The sequence below is a fragment of the Ailuropoda melanoleuca genome, chromosome 15, assembly GCF_002007445.2.
Source record: "Ailuropoda melanoleuca isolate Jingjing chromosome 15, ASM200744v2, whole genome shotgun sequence".
NCBI classification, from domain to species: Eukaryota; Metazoa; Chordata; class Mammalia; order Carnivora; family Ursidae; genus Ailuropoda; species Ailuropoda melanoleuca.
The window spans coordinates 38,630,372-38,646,415 of NC_048232.1; the positions used below are offsets into that span (position 1 = coordinate 38,630,372).

Consider the following 16,044-nt stretch of genomic DNA (forward strand, 5'->3'; position numbering starts at 1 on the left):
GTGAAGAGCTGCTAAACTATTTTCCCAACTGACTGTATCATTTTATAGTCCCACTGACAGTGTATGGGAGTTCAAATTTCTCCATATCCTCAGCAGTACTTGTTACTGTCTATTGATTATTGTTACAGTCTTTTGATTATAGCCATCCTAGTGGACATTAAGTGTTATCTTACCATATTTCAATTTGCATTTCTCTAAATACTGATGGCGTTGAGTATATCATTCATGTGCTTATTGCCTATTTATATATCATCTTGGGAGAAATGTCTTTTCAGATCCTTTGCTTCTTTTTAATTGAGTTATCTTTTTATTATTTTGTTCTCAGTGTTCTTATATATTCTGGATCTTTAGTTCCTTATCAGATACATGATTTGCAAAAATTTTCTATTCTGTGGATTGTCTTTCGTTTTCTTAATAGTGGCCTTTGAAGCACAATAGTTTTTAATGTTGATGAATTCAGTTTATCTATTTTTTCCTTTGTTTCTTGTGCTTTTGATATCCTATCTAATAAATCACACTACCTAATGTGAGGTCATGAAGATTTTTTGCCCATGTTTTCTTCTAAGAGTTTTTAGTTTAGCTCTTACATTTAGGTCATTGATTAATTTTGAGTTAATTTTTGTATGTGATATGAGGTAAAGATCATCATTCATTTACATGTGAATATCCAGTTATTCCAGTACCACCAGTTCTTTTTCCATTGAATTATCTTGACAGATTTCAATTTTAAGGAATTTAAAACCATAACTCCTTATTTGCCGTGATTTAAGACAAAAGATTTGTTATCTTTCCTTTTGCAAACTTTGTTCTAACTATGGGGTAGAAACCTCTAAAATTTGAGTTTGACATATTGATGCTCTGAGTATTATTCTAACCCGTTGGCAGATTGTGTCTGAGATGATAGCTAAGCTGGGTATTTCACAGTAATACTTTCTCAGTGTGAAAATATCTTCGTTTATAGGATTGATTTGATTTTATAGTACCTTATTTTGAAAGCACCGGAGTCAGAGTTTGGGAAATTTTATAATCCATTTAGTCTTACTCTATTTTATATGTAAGCCTTTATTTCTCTAATACCAACAATTAAAATATTGGCACATTTAGGGGGAGAGCCAAAAAGTACACTATTAAAATAATTAGTTATGACAGTGGTCGGGTCTTAATTTTTCTAATCAGTTTCTTAGAATACTGAGAAGGGATCCCTCTTCCAAATGAAACAAACTCAGTAATGTCCATTCACTTTTTCTATTCTGTTGCTCCTGTTGCTCTTAATTTCTGTGAACTACAAATACTTTTATATATTTTCATCATCTTGGCTTTTAATTAGCGTTCTGATTTTTTTCTTAATTTCAGCCTTGAGATGTTGGACAAAGTTGAGCCCCCAACTATACCAGAAGGTTATGCTATGTCTGTGGCGTTCCATTGTTTGCTTGATCTTGTACGTGGAATCACTAGTATGATCGAAGGAGAGTTAGGAGAGGTTGAAACAGAATGTCAGACTACTACAGAAGCAGCTTCTTCACCAACACAGTCATCAGAACAGCAAGACTTACAGTCAACATCAGACCAAATGGATAAGGAAATAGGTATATTGACGTCTGTATTTTTAATTTTTATTTTGAAATAATTTGAAATTTACAGAAAAGTTACAGAAATACTCAAGTTCCCGTATATCCTTCACCCTGATTTCCCAATTGTTAACACTACCCTATTTGTGTTATTCAGATACATCACTATACTTTTCTCCTGAACTATTTGAGAATAAATTGCAGACATGATGCCCCACTTCCACTTAATACTTCAGTGTTTTCTTAAAAATAAGGACAGTTTCCTAATATAACTACGGTACAATCCCATCATAAATTTAGCATCAACCCAGTATTATCTTATCTCAGACCTCATTCAAATTTTACCATTTGCCCAGGTGATGTCTTTTATGTTCTGGGATCACATGTTGAATTTAGTTTGATATTGCTATACTGTCCTTAAATCTAGAACACTTCTTTGGTTTTTTCTTATATGACCTTGACATTTTTGAAGAGTACAGGCTAGTCAGTTTAGGTTTGTCTCTTTTTTCCTTATAACTAGATTCAGCTTACTCATTTTTGCTAGGGCTACCATAGAAATATTGCTGTGTCAAACTTAGTCTGTCAACACAGCAGGAGCATACAATTATCAGTATGTCTCATTATTGGTAATGTTAATTTTTATAATTTGGTTAATGTGATGTCTGGCTGGTTTCTTCAGTGTAAGAAGAATTATGAACTTTTTGTGAAGAAATATTTTGAGACCTCTGCTGTAAAAGAGAGCTTTCCCTTCTCTCCCATTTATTTTTTTTTAAATTTACTCATTTATATTAGTATGGATTCTTGGATTTCTATTTTATTTGAAAGGTTACAATATGATTATCATTATTTGGTTTAACACTCAGATTGTTCCTGATATGGCCAGTGGGACCCCTTTCAAACTGGCCACTGTTTTCTGAGCACTTTCTCACTATCTCACACAGCAAAATATTCGCAGCTCATCTTGGATCTTTCTTGCCAAGCCCAGTTATTTTTCTAAGGGGCCCTCGCTCCTTTTAGTTTAGTATTTAGAAACTAACACATGTGCACTAGTGTGCTTCTTACTACTTGAAAAGGAAATACGCACACACAAACACAAGCACACATCTCTTTACATTTTAAAAATGTTTGTCTAAAAATGTCTAAATGAGGTTTCTCCAGGTCAATACCACAAGGCTTATTTTTAACTTTCCATGTTTGCAATTACCTTCTCCAAAAGTGAGAATTGGTCCCAGTTTATTCAGTGGATTTACTCATTTGCTCGATTCCCAGTGTATAGAAATCAGTCTCTTGGCTGAACAGCTTGTTCACTGGTCACAGAGGCTAGAAGTTTGGCCCAATGAAGGGGAAAGGGAATAGGAACTGGTATTACACATACACACACACAGACACACAGACACACACACACACACACACACACACACACACAGATAACAGTTGATTTGTGTACTGAAAGATCCTACCATTGATATTTTAAAACAACTTAAAGACCTGAATTCTGAAACTGGTTTGGTTTTTAAGTTTTCATTTTTTCAAATGTATTTTAAATATTAGAGCTTTAGTATTTAATAATTGAGTTCATAGAATATGTAATGTATTGTGAAATGACTAGGAAGGTTTTAGAATGAGGTATTGTCAAATATTGTGCTATCCATAATGATCATGAAGTATTGTATGTTTTTGTCCTTTAAGTTAGTAGAGCTGTTTGGGAAGAAATGGTGAATGCCTGCTGGTGTGGTTTACTTGCTGCTCTCTCACTCCTCCTTGATGCCAGGTATTAAGTCTTTATAATTTTTTTATTCCGCGTGTCAGTTAATAAGAAACAAACTTTAAATATTGACTTAAATTGGTCCTAAAATTATATCTTAATGTTAGCTTTTTATATATATTGAACATTATTCTTTTTTTGCCACCTCCCCCTCCTTCATCTTGTTCTTGCCCTGCTCCCCACCAGAATAGTTGTCATGATGTTTTAATGGAAAATACAATCCTAAAATTAAAGAATGCCTTTTTCACTTCAAGCCTTATCGCTACTTCTACAGTGATGATAATTATCAATCTCTGGTTTTTTTCCCGTAATGACAGGATTTACTGATTTTAAAATGCTTGATATTTAAGTTAAATGAGTGCATTACCATTTTCTTCAATAATGAATATATGTATTATATATTGCTTTTACCCAGTTAAGATTTTCAGGTATTATGTTGATTAGCTAAAATCCCTTCTTAAATATATTGGTTTTGATAATATTTTTGTATAGCTTTTCTTACAACTTCACTGAATACCTAATTCCATGTCATGTTTGCAGTATAATTAAACATAAATTAATCATATTAAATAAAATACTTTATCTTTTCAGCACAGATGAAGCTGCCACCGAGAATATTTTAAAAGCTGAATTGACTATGGCTGCTCTTTGTGGAAGACTGGGCCTTGTAACTTCAAGAGACGCCTTTATAACTGCAATATGCAAAGGTTCCCTGCCTCCCCATTATGCTCTTACTGTACTGAATACCACCACTGCAGCCACACTTTCCAACAAATGTAAGACTTTAGCTTATTCACAGTTTTTTTCATCTAGTGGAGTGACATGGTGTAGAGAAAAGATTGTAGAAATTCTGAGTTCAAACCTCTGCTGTTTCACTCACTGACTCTGTGACCTCAGTGAGAAGTTAATGACTTAGAGTTACAATTACTTCTGTTTCTTTAAAACAATGGGGGTTTTAAATACCAATGTTAAGTAAGGAGTTAATAAAATAATACCAATTTTAAACAATAATTGTGAAGATAGAAGAAAATAAATCTGGAAGTCTTTTGTAAACTATATCACACTGTCGAAATCGTGGTTTTTATTTTTTTTAATGGAACTAGTAGAACAATAATGCTTGCAACCACTTAGATTAACATTGTTTTTTTCCTTGTCGAATACTTTGAAAACACTCAAGTTTGTTACATGTAATATAAATATGTTTCAATATGATATTTAGTTTTCAAACTGAAAATGTGAAAATTGGCCTCTAACTAGAAAAGTTTACTGAGAATGCATGTTAAAATACTTAGTGTGTCCTAATTCTGTTTTGCTTGTGAAAAAGTCTGCCGATGTTTTATAATTTTAAAAAGTTATATAGAAAATTACTTTACTTGGAATTTGTTTAACTCATCTTGGTTTTTTGTTTTTTGTTTTTTTTAAAGATTTTATTTATTCACTCGACAGAGATAGAGACAGCCAGCGAGAGAGGAAACACAAGCAGGGGGAGTGGGAGAGGAAGAAGCAGGCTCATAGTGGAGGAGCCCGATGTGGGGCTCGATCCCATAACGCCGGGATCACGCCCTGAGCCGAAGGCAGACGCTTAACCGCTGTGCCACCCAGGCGCCCCTCATCTTGGTTTTTATACCTCCTGAGTTTTAAAAATGTTTGCATATAGATAATAGATAACTATATAAGTGTCATGGTTGAACTTAGTGTAATCAAATTAGTGTTTTAAAATACAACATTACTGGGGTGCGTGGGTGGCTCAGATGGTTAACATATGCCTTCGGCTCAATTTGTGATCTCAGGGTCCTGGGATTGAGCCCTGCATTGGGCTCCATGCTCAGTGGGGAGTCTGCTTCTCTTTCTCCCTTCTCTCTCTCCCTTCTGTCTCTCTGCCTCCCCCATCCCCTGCTCTTGTGCACACACTCTCTCTCTCTAATGAATAAAAAAGACAATATAAAACAAAATAAAATAATAACATTACTTTGAATGCAGTGTGAGAAGTATATCTTAATTATTTAAGCTTTCCTTTGTGTTCTAGCATATTCCATTCAGGGCCAAAGTGTTATGATGATAAGTCCATCAAGTGAATCTCACCAGCAAGTTGTGGCAGTGGGTCAGCCTCTGGCAGTCCAGCCTCAGGGAACAGTAATGGTAAAGCACTTTTCTTACCTTGGTTACCAACTAACTATCCAGCATACCTTTTGTACCTTTCTTTTTGTGTTTGCCAAATTTATCATTATAGTTACTTGCTTTTTTTTTCCTGGATGATTGATACCTTAGCAGTTGACACTATCATAAGCAATTATGATAACACAACTTTTTTTCCCCTGGAAAGTAATTTATTTCAATCATCTTTTTAGTAGTAACTATTACAGCAGTTTAGTTCCAACCAAGGATCATGGCTATAATATATATCTTACAGATATATTCTGAAATAATGTAATTAGGATAAAAATGGTTTACATGGCTTCCTTTTGATATAGAACAACTCTGGGACATTTGATTTCTACAAAATGTTAATTCAGAGGAATCAGAAAAAAAGGAAAGTGTAAATCATGATCTGCCATTTCTTCTTGTGGTATTCTTAAAACATTATTTTCCAGTGAATTACCAGCAGTAAGGACCAAATTAAAAGAAATATGTTCTCCATGATGATAATAATGATGATAATGATGGCAACTAATATTTATTGAATTTTGTTTTACCTGATTTAATGCCCTCAGCTCTTTACATTCTAAAGAAATGAAATGATGGGTAGAGAGGTTAATTTGACTAAGGCTGTGGTAGTTCCATGACTTGAACTCAGCCATTGTGACTCCAGGCCAATGTCAAACTGTCCTTTATGCAGTGTTTCTTAATATTTGTTTGCAGGTAGATTTTCAAAATCACGATGTAAACCAATATGACATGCCCATTTATCTATACCTCTTTAAACGCTTTTGTTTAAAAAAAGTAATATCTGTAAGCTTTTATATTATTTGTTAAAGGTAAAGTAAAATCAAGTCTGTAAGCTTTTATATTATTTGTTAAAGGTAAAGTAAAGTCAATTCTGTAAGCTTTTATATTATTTGTTAAAACTCCTTACTTAACCTTCCCCATCTGGAATCTCTATATAATATATGTATATATATGATAACAAAACTTTGAAGCAAATTAATTTGTTCTATACAAAACCACCCAAACCCATTTACTTAATACTTTTTTTTTATTTCAAAAAATACTTGAATATGATAATGCTGCTTTACAAGAATGTATAACAGTTCTTACAATTATATCTTTTTAAAAATATATATAGCTCACTTCCAAAAATATCCAGTGTATGAGGACTTTACTTAACTTGGCACACTGCCATGGAGCTGTTCTTGGAACATCATGGCAACTTGTCTTGGCAACTCTACAGGTATGTTGTAGGCTCTGTGTCAGAGGTCAGTGTTGTTTTTATAGCTAAGTGCTAACAATTAAATTAAGCAATGCCTATTGGTGCTCTGGGCAGGCCTAAAGAATAGGCAGTAAGTTTGAAGAAAGAAAAGTTAGAAAGGAAGAAAGTCATGGCTTATATTTTACAAGGGATGGAATGCTTCTCTTAATGGCCTAAGTTCTACATCCTATGCTTGGTGTAAGAAGTATTTTATATGAATAGTAATAACTAACTTAAATTTAGTTATTGGAAACCTATTTCTGACTTTAATTTTAATCACTACTGATTTTTAATTTTAGTTATTAGAATTTTTATAATTTTATAAATTTCTTTATTTTTTTTCCTTTAATTTTACAGCATCTTGTGTGGATTCTGGGATTAAAGCCTAGTAGTGGTGGTGCCTTGAAACCTGGGAGAGCTGTAGAAGGACCCAGTACAGTAAGCTCTATTTAGTTTTACTCAATTTGTGCCTCCTGAAATGTTGTTATGTTACATTTAATTGTATTCTTTTCTTAGGTTCTAACAACAGCAGTGATGACAGATTTACCAGTGATTTCCAATATACTTTCAAGATTGTTTGAAAGCTCACAGTAAGAATCAGATTTTAAAACTGATAGAAATATTATTAGTGTATATTTTAGATCAGAATGTTTTATTTCTTCATTTTCATTATAGGTATCTTGATGACGTATCATTGCATCATTTAATAAATGCACTTTGCTCCTTATCCCTAGAAGCAATGGATATGGCCTATGGAAATAATAAGGTGTGATATTCTATCTTTCTGTTTTAAATATGGTACATTATTGAGTTAAATAAGGTGTACACTCATTATGATCTTAGTATTTTAGTAGAGGGACTAATGCTTACCTTGCAGGCTATCTCAACTCTATTGAGCTTTTACCATTCAAGGTTGCTATTTGTTGAAGGGGGAGTGAAGAAGACATGATGTGGTTTGTGATATGTCTAATAAGTATTATAATTTTAAACTGTGTCTAATTCTCTTGGGTACTGAGTATTTTAAGAAACATTTTGATAAAGAATAAAGGCAATACCACATTTCCATAAAATGTCGCAATAATATTTGTAATTACAATTTATGATTGGGGCAATACAGGATTTAAATCAAGCAATATGTATATGTCTCAGTTTCTCTTGCCTTCATTGGGATGGAAAATAGGGAGCTAATAATTTCTTTCTAAAGGTAATGATTCTCCCTACCTTGAAAATTAAATTTTTGCTTTGCTCATTGACTGAATGAATAGAGCAATACTTTTGAATATTGACATTCAAGAACATTTCTTTCTGTATTCAAAATACCATTTCTATTATACTTGGTAAGCACAGGAATATATGAACTTATTTATATTTTAGAAATTATTTAAAATGTTGGGGCACTGGGTGGCTCAGTCGGTTGAGCATCTGCCTTTGGCTCAGGTCATGATCCTGGAGTCCCAGGATGAAGCCCCACAGTGGGCTCCCTGCTCAGCGGGGAGTCTGCTTCTCCCTCTGTCCCTCACCCTGCTCGTGTTCTCATTCTCTCCATCTCTCTCTCAAATAAATGAATAAAATCTTAAAAAATAAAATGCTTTCTGTGTTTTAAAATAAGTATAGTGTGACCATTTACAAATAAGTGAAGATACCCAGAACACGATTAAAAAGCAGAGAATGCAGCTTTATAACTTGTTTAACATATACCTGTAAGATCCAAAATTATGTTGTTTGCCTAGACCTAAATTATAATTTATACTGTGGATTGTCATCTGTAAGACTGATTTAAAGATTAACTAATAAGGTCTTATTAGGTAGAAGCTTTGTATATTATCGCACATAGCTAGAGAATTACCTAAACATGCAGGTGTTTGAAAATATGTATTATAGTTTACTCCAAGTTAAGGCAAAAATAATACAAAATATAGTGAAGTAATCAATTTCTTGATATCTTTAATAATCCTACATCTTTAAGATTAACTCTTAACACACAAATATATTTTTAATTGAGTACCTTAATGAAATCTGAGCAAGCTTCCATGGTAATATCTTGAGAACTTATGTATTCACTCAGTAACCACAGTATGTTTACTATGTACATGATACTGTGCTAGGAAATACAAAGGAAATACAAGATTTTTACTTTCAAACAGCATTAAACTGTTTGGCTCATGGTTAAGTGGTAAAGTGGTATAAAAGTTTAAATAAAGTCATAGGTACTAAGTGATGTGAGACTTATTTTCTGAATCCTTAGTGTCCTGTTATGGAAGATGTTTTTAGCACATATTTCTCCTAAAAGAATTAAGATTAATTAAGATGAATTAGTTTGTGATTGGAGTTGAATATTGAAGGAATGGTATAATTCAGGTTTGTGGAAATGAAAAGAGAAAATTGTTACAAGAAGTCAAGAACAATGAGAATTGAGAAGAAATAGGAAATTTGGTTATTATTAGTTTATAGTTAACCTGGAAGAATACAATTTCAAGAGAGTGGTAGGAGCAGATGTGATATTTTAGGTAGGCTTAGAGGGAACAATTATTGAGAATAGGGATGCACTGGAATGGAGATTATGTTCTTGAGAATGTGTTCTCATTTCTCTGTTATTGGATTTAATTTTGTAAAGTTTAGTGGTATATGTGGAACAGAAATAAAAGTTTATAAAAATATTCAAGTTTAAAAAATTTTTAAATGGAAGCATAAAACAGTTTATTGTTCAGTTATGCTTTCTATAAAAATTACTGTAAAGTATGCTGATGTTGAAATAAGTAGAAACTTGTACAATTCATTGTTAAAAAATGCTTTATCAATGTCAACTCTTCTGAATGAGTTAAATATTTTAGGGATTAAAGATGTATCTATCAGTGCCCTTAATTGTGGCTGTAAAGTGACCAGTCATCTCATTTTTGGTCCTCATTTCAGAAATTTGTGCTAATGTGTTGAGGAAGTAGCTTATGGTAAAGTTTGCAAATTCTTCCCTACAAGAAGGTGGGGTTGATGATACTTGTGCATATTACCAAGCTCAGTATAACAACAACAAAAATTAAAAAGCAGCTGTTCATAGTTTACTATATGTCAGGCACTTACATTATTTTATTTAATCATTGAAAACAACTTGGTGAGGTTTGGTGGTAGTATCCTCTTTTTTACAGATGAAATATGAAAATAGAGAGCTTAACTAATCTGCCTGGGATCGCCTATTTGGTAAATGTTAGACCTTGGATTTGAACCCACATGAATATCATTCTAGAGCTTGATTCTTAACCACGTCACTAGTGGCTCTAACTTTTGTGTGCATCAAAGTCTGCTGTAGAGTTTTTTCGATTACGCATCTGCCTTTGGCTCAGGTCATGATTCCAGAGTCCTGGGATCGAGCCCTGCATCAGGCTCCCTGCTCAGCTCAGGGGAGTCTGCTTCTCCCTCTCCCTCTGCCCCTGCTCATGTGCTCTCTCTTTCTTTCTTGCTCACTTGCTCACTCACTCAAATAAATAAGATCTTAAAAAAGTCTGGTGTTGAGTTTTTTAAAAATATAAATGCCAGGACCACATTCTAGGCTTCCTGAATAAGAATTTTTGGTTATGAGGCATGGACATCTGTACAGTCTTTCAGATGCCACATGATTCCTGTGTACATCTTGGTGACAATAAGCAGAAGGAAGAGGAGGAAGTAATACTAGGCAACATTTATGGGGACTTACTATATGCCAGATACTTTCTAACATATGGTTGTTTCTGTATATTTTTATCTCCATTTCATAGATTAAAAAACTTTAGTAGAAGTAGTAACTTACTCAGTGTTACATAGCTATTAAGTGGTAGAATTAAAATGAAATCCTAGGCAGTTAGAGGCAGTTCACAGGTATCATGCTGTTTTTACAATGATTCATTTTTCTACCACACAGATTTTTAAGGTACCCACAGCATTAGCACATGCAGGAAGGGTCAGCCTGACCATATTTGTCTCAAAACAATACTGGTTCCCTTTCTGGTTGGTGAAATGCCAGCAACTGAAGAGAGGGGTTTGTCTTCTATTTCTGCTACTTTTCTGTTAGTGTCTAAACTGACAGCTCTGATATCTGCCATATTCCTGACTTCATACTTCTTTCCCCTTCTTTCTGTTGTCCTCTTTCTGCTTTTTTCATACTTCCTGACATTCACACATAAAACCTGGACATTTGAAGACTACAGTAATAAGAATATATATTAGCCTGGGCTGCCATAACAAATTACCACGGACTGAGTGGTTTAAACCACAGAAATGTATTTTTTCATGATTCTGGAGGCTGCAAGTCTGAGATCTAGATGCCAGCATGGTGGTTCTAGTGAGGGCTGTCTTCCTGGATTGAAAGATAGCTGCCTTCTCAGTGTGTCCTCATGTGGTGGGGCAGGAGTGCTCAAGAGCACACTAGCAGGTTCTCAGGTGTCTCTTCTTTTAAGACACTAATCCTGTCTTACCAGAGTTTCACCCTTATGACGTCATTTAACCTAATTACCCCTTATAAGCCTTATCTCCAGATACCATCAACTTCGGGGGGGGGGTGGTGGTTAGGGTTTCAACATAGGAATTTTAAGGGGACACAGTTTAGTCTGTGGCAGAATGCATCTTTCCTTCTGGTCAGAAGACTAGCCATTCTGTGTGTCTGTAATAAGTTTTGAATTTTTCACTATTACCTCATGAAACCATTCTCTTCCTAACCAAATTTTCCAATTAGAAGCTCTTCTGGATACTTGAGGGTGGGCAGAAAGGCTTGTCCCATGATAACTGAGGTTCTGTTAAAATTGGTGCTAACTTTATACTAATTAGATATTAATTGTAGTCATGCTTTTCAGAGTATTGTCAGTTTTATTTACATTTGAGGTAATAAAAATTCTTATAATAGCAAAATGCAATATGTTTTCTCTCTAGGAACCATCTCTTTTTGCTGTTGCCAAATTGTTAGAAACGGGTCTAGTTAACATGCACCGAATAGAAATTCTTTGGAGACCTCTAACTGGCCATCTACTTGAGGTAACTTCTTTTTCTTAAATACCGTGTTTACTTTTTATGAAGAATAAAGACATACACATTGAACTAATGATTCTGGATAACCTTATGAAAAATCAGCATTGCCATTCTTTCCCTTGTACTTATATCCGTATAATTTATCAAGGACTAAAGTTTTATAATAAGTGTTTTGGTGAAGAAATAGGTTGGTTTTTTGGGCTGGCAGTGGGTGATACATCAATGCAATCTCTGAAGGCTTCTGCAGCTGTTAGTTTGGGACCTCTTTCTTTTGTTATGCAGTCTCTTGATCAACCTCAGTTTCAGTGAGTTCTGAAACTTCAAGGCAGTTGGGGCTGAGAGTTAGTAGTAAACACCATGTCTTTACGGCCTCTCCTGTGATTCTGAGATAGCTCTTCTGCAAAGGGAAAAAGTCTGTTTGATATCACTAATTATAGATAGTACCAGGGAATTTCATCTGAATTTGTATACTCTTGTGTCGAGGTTGGAATGATTGGTAATAATTAGCTACTTCTTAGTAACAGCTGCTTCTGTCAGTATACATGTTTATGTGTACTTTAGGTTTAGGTTACCAGGATCATTTTGTATTATTTGAGTAAGCTGGGAAAGGTATTATTCTTAATAAGAAGAACAAATGTGCTTGTCCTTTTCTTTATTTTTTCCATTTTATTGGAATCACTTTTATGAATTATTAAAGGATATGTGCAGATTTCTTTATCATGGACCCTCTCACCAAATAGCACAAAAATAAGTTTTTAAGATTTTAACACAGTATTTGATTATGAGGATAGGCCTAAATTAGGAACCTTGGTGTCAGCTTGCTTCTTTTGTTTACTCTGATGACACAGTTTACTTTTATGACATCCTTTTGTTTCTCTGACTTGTTTAGTTTCATCTTTTATCTTGTGTCTCTCTATTGCTTCCTTTGCCCCTTATACAGAAGGTAAGCTAACTTACATTTTAGATGTAATTTTTCAGTCAGCCCTTATTGATGAACATTTGATGTAATTTTTAAAATGTGAAAGAACAGGGGTGCCTGGGTGGCTCAATCGGTTAAGTGTCTGCCTTCGGCTCAGGTCATGATCCCAGGGCCCTGGGATCAAGCTCCCTGCATTGAGCTCCCTGCTTAGCAGGGAGCCTGCTTCTCCCTCTCCCTCTGCCCTTCCCACTGCTTGGGCTTTGTCTTTCTCTCTCTCTCAAATAAATAAATAAAATCTTTAAAAAAAAATAAAGTGCGAAAGAACAGAAAATGTAATGTTTTAATTTTTCTTTTCTCAAATTAATGTGTGATACATAGCTTAAGTATACAAATTAAATATTTAGTTTTTGTTCAATGTTTCATCTTCAGGTTTGCCAGCATCCAAACTCTCGAATGAGAGAATGGGGAGCAGAAGCTTTAACTTCACTTATTAAAGCAGGATTAACATTTAACCATGATCCTCCACTTTCACAAAACCAGGTAAAAAAAAATTTTTTTTAAAGTAATTCTTAATATAAAATCATCCTCTCCTGTATGTAATTTTTTCTTAATTTATCAAACGGATGATATTCTGAGAATGGGTTTTGTTGCCTAATATTCTTTTTTATATGTAGGCCATGGATATCTTATAGAAGGTTGATATGTCTGGATTTTTAGGATTGTCTTTATTAAAAATTGTAGCAACTTCTTGTGAATGATATGGAATTAAAGCTACTAAATTACCTAGAACTAGTTTCCCAGTGTGGAAGTTTTCCTCTTCATTCACTGCTGAAGCTTTATTTGAAACCCTACTTTATTAGCCTCCTTGCTTTGGTCCTTAACTGTCTGTACTTTTTTCTCTAATTATCCTTACATGGGGAGAAAACAAGTGGTCGAAGAGACAACTACAATAAAATAGATTTTTATTTTTAAATACTTTTGAAAGTTATTTTATTCTTCCAGAGTTTATTTTTGAGTCCCTTGTCCTGACTTCTGTAACCATTCACATATATCTTACACAGTTTTTTAAAAGTCCACCAAAGTTACATTGTTTGAAGATTGAGTAGGAATGAGGCATTTAATAGGCATTTCCATTGCCTTCATTATCTTACTGTATTGTAATTGTATTACTTATTGAGTATGTACGATGTGCCAACTAGTGTATTAGCTCTTGGCATAGAATGATAAAGAAGACAGAAAAGATGTATGTTCTTATAGAATTTAATGAATTTTTTCTACAGAATTTTAGTGATTTCGTATTTTTTCCTCTAAGTTTTTTGAAAAGAAAACCCTGCTCCATATCCTTAACGTTCAGCTTAATACCTGGCACATAGTGAAAGCTAAAACGTTTTTTCAGTCAGCAAACCAAATAAGTGAGTCCTTGAAGAGAAAAAAGTTAAAAATGAAGCAAGTGCTTTCAGATACTGAAAGGACCAGAACAGAGTGCTTTTTTTTTTTTTTTAACTCCGACGGTTTCCAGTAGTTTTATACCATCTTTTTTTTTTTAAGATTTTATTTATTTATTCGACAGAGATAGAGACAGCCAGCGAGAGAGGGAACACAAGCAGGGGGAGTGGGAGAGGAAGAAGCAGGCTCATAGCGGAAGAGCCTGATGTGGGGCTCGATCCCATAACGCCGGGATCACGCCCTGAGCCTAAGGCAGACGCCTAACCGCTGTGCCACCCAGGCGCCCCTCCAGTAGTTTTATACCGTCTTTGTTAATGTCTACCATACTTAATTTTTAGGAGTATTAAGAATTTTAAATTTAAATACTCATGATATATATTAACAGAGTAAATGAAAGTTGATTTTGGAAATTGGGGATTGTTTTCCTCTCTCCAAATATAGCTAGATTTAAATAGATATATTTTCTTTAGTGAGATTACTTTCATATAGGTCTTTAATTAGTATCTTTTTTTTAAAAAAAAGTTTTAAATTATTTTTTGCTTGGGGTCTTTAATTAGTGTCTTTTGATATAGGATCACTCTCCATTTAATCCAAAATCTTGACATGTTGAAGACTGGTTTTTATTTTCTCTTATTTTAAAAAAAGAGGACAAAATAAACCTCTGGTGATAACAGTTAGAGAATCATATTCAGTGTTTTAGTTTTAGAAAAGTTTCTAATACTATTATAGTCTGAGTGGAGGTGAATTTCAATTTAAAAAGCAACAGTAAAGCCTTCTGTCTTTTTGAGCCTCTCTTCCTAATTAGTTTCTTGCCCTCTTTTCAGAGGCTGCAATTGCTTTTACTGAACCCATTAAAGGAGATGTCCAGTATTAACCATCCAGATATCCGACTCAAGCAATTAGAATGTGTGTTGCAGATTCTTCAGAGTCAGGGAGACAGTCTTGGGCCTGGATGGCCATTAGTGCTTGGAGTCATGGGAGCAATCAGAAATGATCAAGGGTAAGTGTTTAAAATTAACATCCAAAAAGTAATAAAGAGGGATTTCATCCTAAAATTTTGCAGAAGTGGTAATTTTTTATGTATGCCCTTCCTGGCTAAGATCTAGAATTGTTTTTCTTAATCCTACCCCCAGTGACTTTAGTGAATTATCAGGGCTCACCGTTGTTTTGGAAGGATAGAAAAATTGCTGTTTACTTGACATTTGACATTTGTACAAGACTTCAGGGTTGTTTATAGGGCAAATGCACCAAGCTAACAAATTTTGTAACACATCCAAAGATTGGGTTTTGTATTATTAAAATAAGCATTGGTAAGATGTGAATTAACACTTAGGACTTAATTCTCAGCATATATTGGGAAATCTAAGAAGTTGCTTTTAAGAGACTTTTAAAAATTTGTTCATTTATTTTGTGCCTTGTATATTCTAAATACTATGCTTGCTAGTTACTCTGATTATACAGGTAAATGGCTCTTGCTCTAAAAGTAGAATCTCAGGGAAAAGGAATAAGCTCTGTAAGTGGAATCCTAATGAGAATAGTCTGTTATGCCACAAAAGAATAGGATTCCAGTGGTAGGGGCCTATGTCCCTGGAGGAGGGCAGAGCCAAAATTATGAAGGACCTTACATGCTTTTATAAACTATTTGGATTTATCTTCAGTACATTTGAGAGGCATTTTAGGAGTTTTAAGCAGAGTAGCGGTGTGATCTGATGTGCATCTCAGATATATCACTGTGGCAGCATCATGGGGGGTGGATGGGAAATGAGAGAACCTGCAGTGTTCTCTAGAAATAGAGAGTAAGAATGATGATTGGAGCTACTTAGCAGATTGATTATGGGTGTGAAGGATGATACAGGAAATAGAATAAGGAATGACTCCCATATTTCTAATTTAGGCAGGTTAATGAATGATGGTATTATTAACTAAGTAGTAAATACTGAAGGAAGAGCAA

At 34.2% G+C, this 16,044-nt stretch overlaps 1 protein-coding gene across 10 annotated transcripts in view; it reads left to right on the forward strand.

Moving 5' to 3' along the window:
• Positions 1-16,044, forward strand: part of MON2 (MON2 homolog, regulator of endosome-to-Golgi trafficking) — a 95,831-nt gene that overhangs the window by 41,846 nt on the left and 37,941 nt on the right. For all 10 annotated transcript variants that reach the window (XR_004620961.1, XR_004620960.1, XR_004620959.1 and 7 more), the window contains 11 exons: positions 1,354-1,586; positions 3,258-3,339; positions 3,925-4,109; positions 5,360-5,472; positions 6,617-6,721; positions 7,097-7,177; positions 7,256-7,329; positions 7,415-7,505; positions 11,633-11,734; positions 13,077-13,187; positions 14,918-15,093. Coding sequence is in view for 5 of the 10 variants with exons in the window: in XM_002919596.4 (XP_002919642.1) it covers positions 1,354-1,586; positions 3,258-3,339; positions 3,925-4,109; positions 5,360-5,472; positions 6,617-6,721; positions 7,097-7,177; positions 7,256-7,329; positions 7,415-7,505; positions 11,633-11,734; positions 13,077-13,187; positions 14,918-15,093 (1,353 nt within the window). In the remaining 5 variants the exon portion in view is untranslated. The remainder of the gene's footprint in view (positions 1-1,353; positions 1,587-3,257; positions 3,340-3,924; positions 4,110-5,359; positions 5,473-6,616; positions 6,722-7,096; positions 7,178-7,255; positions 7,330-7,414; positions 7,506-11,632; positions 11,735-13,076; positions 13,188-14,917; positions 15,094-16,044) is intronic.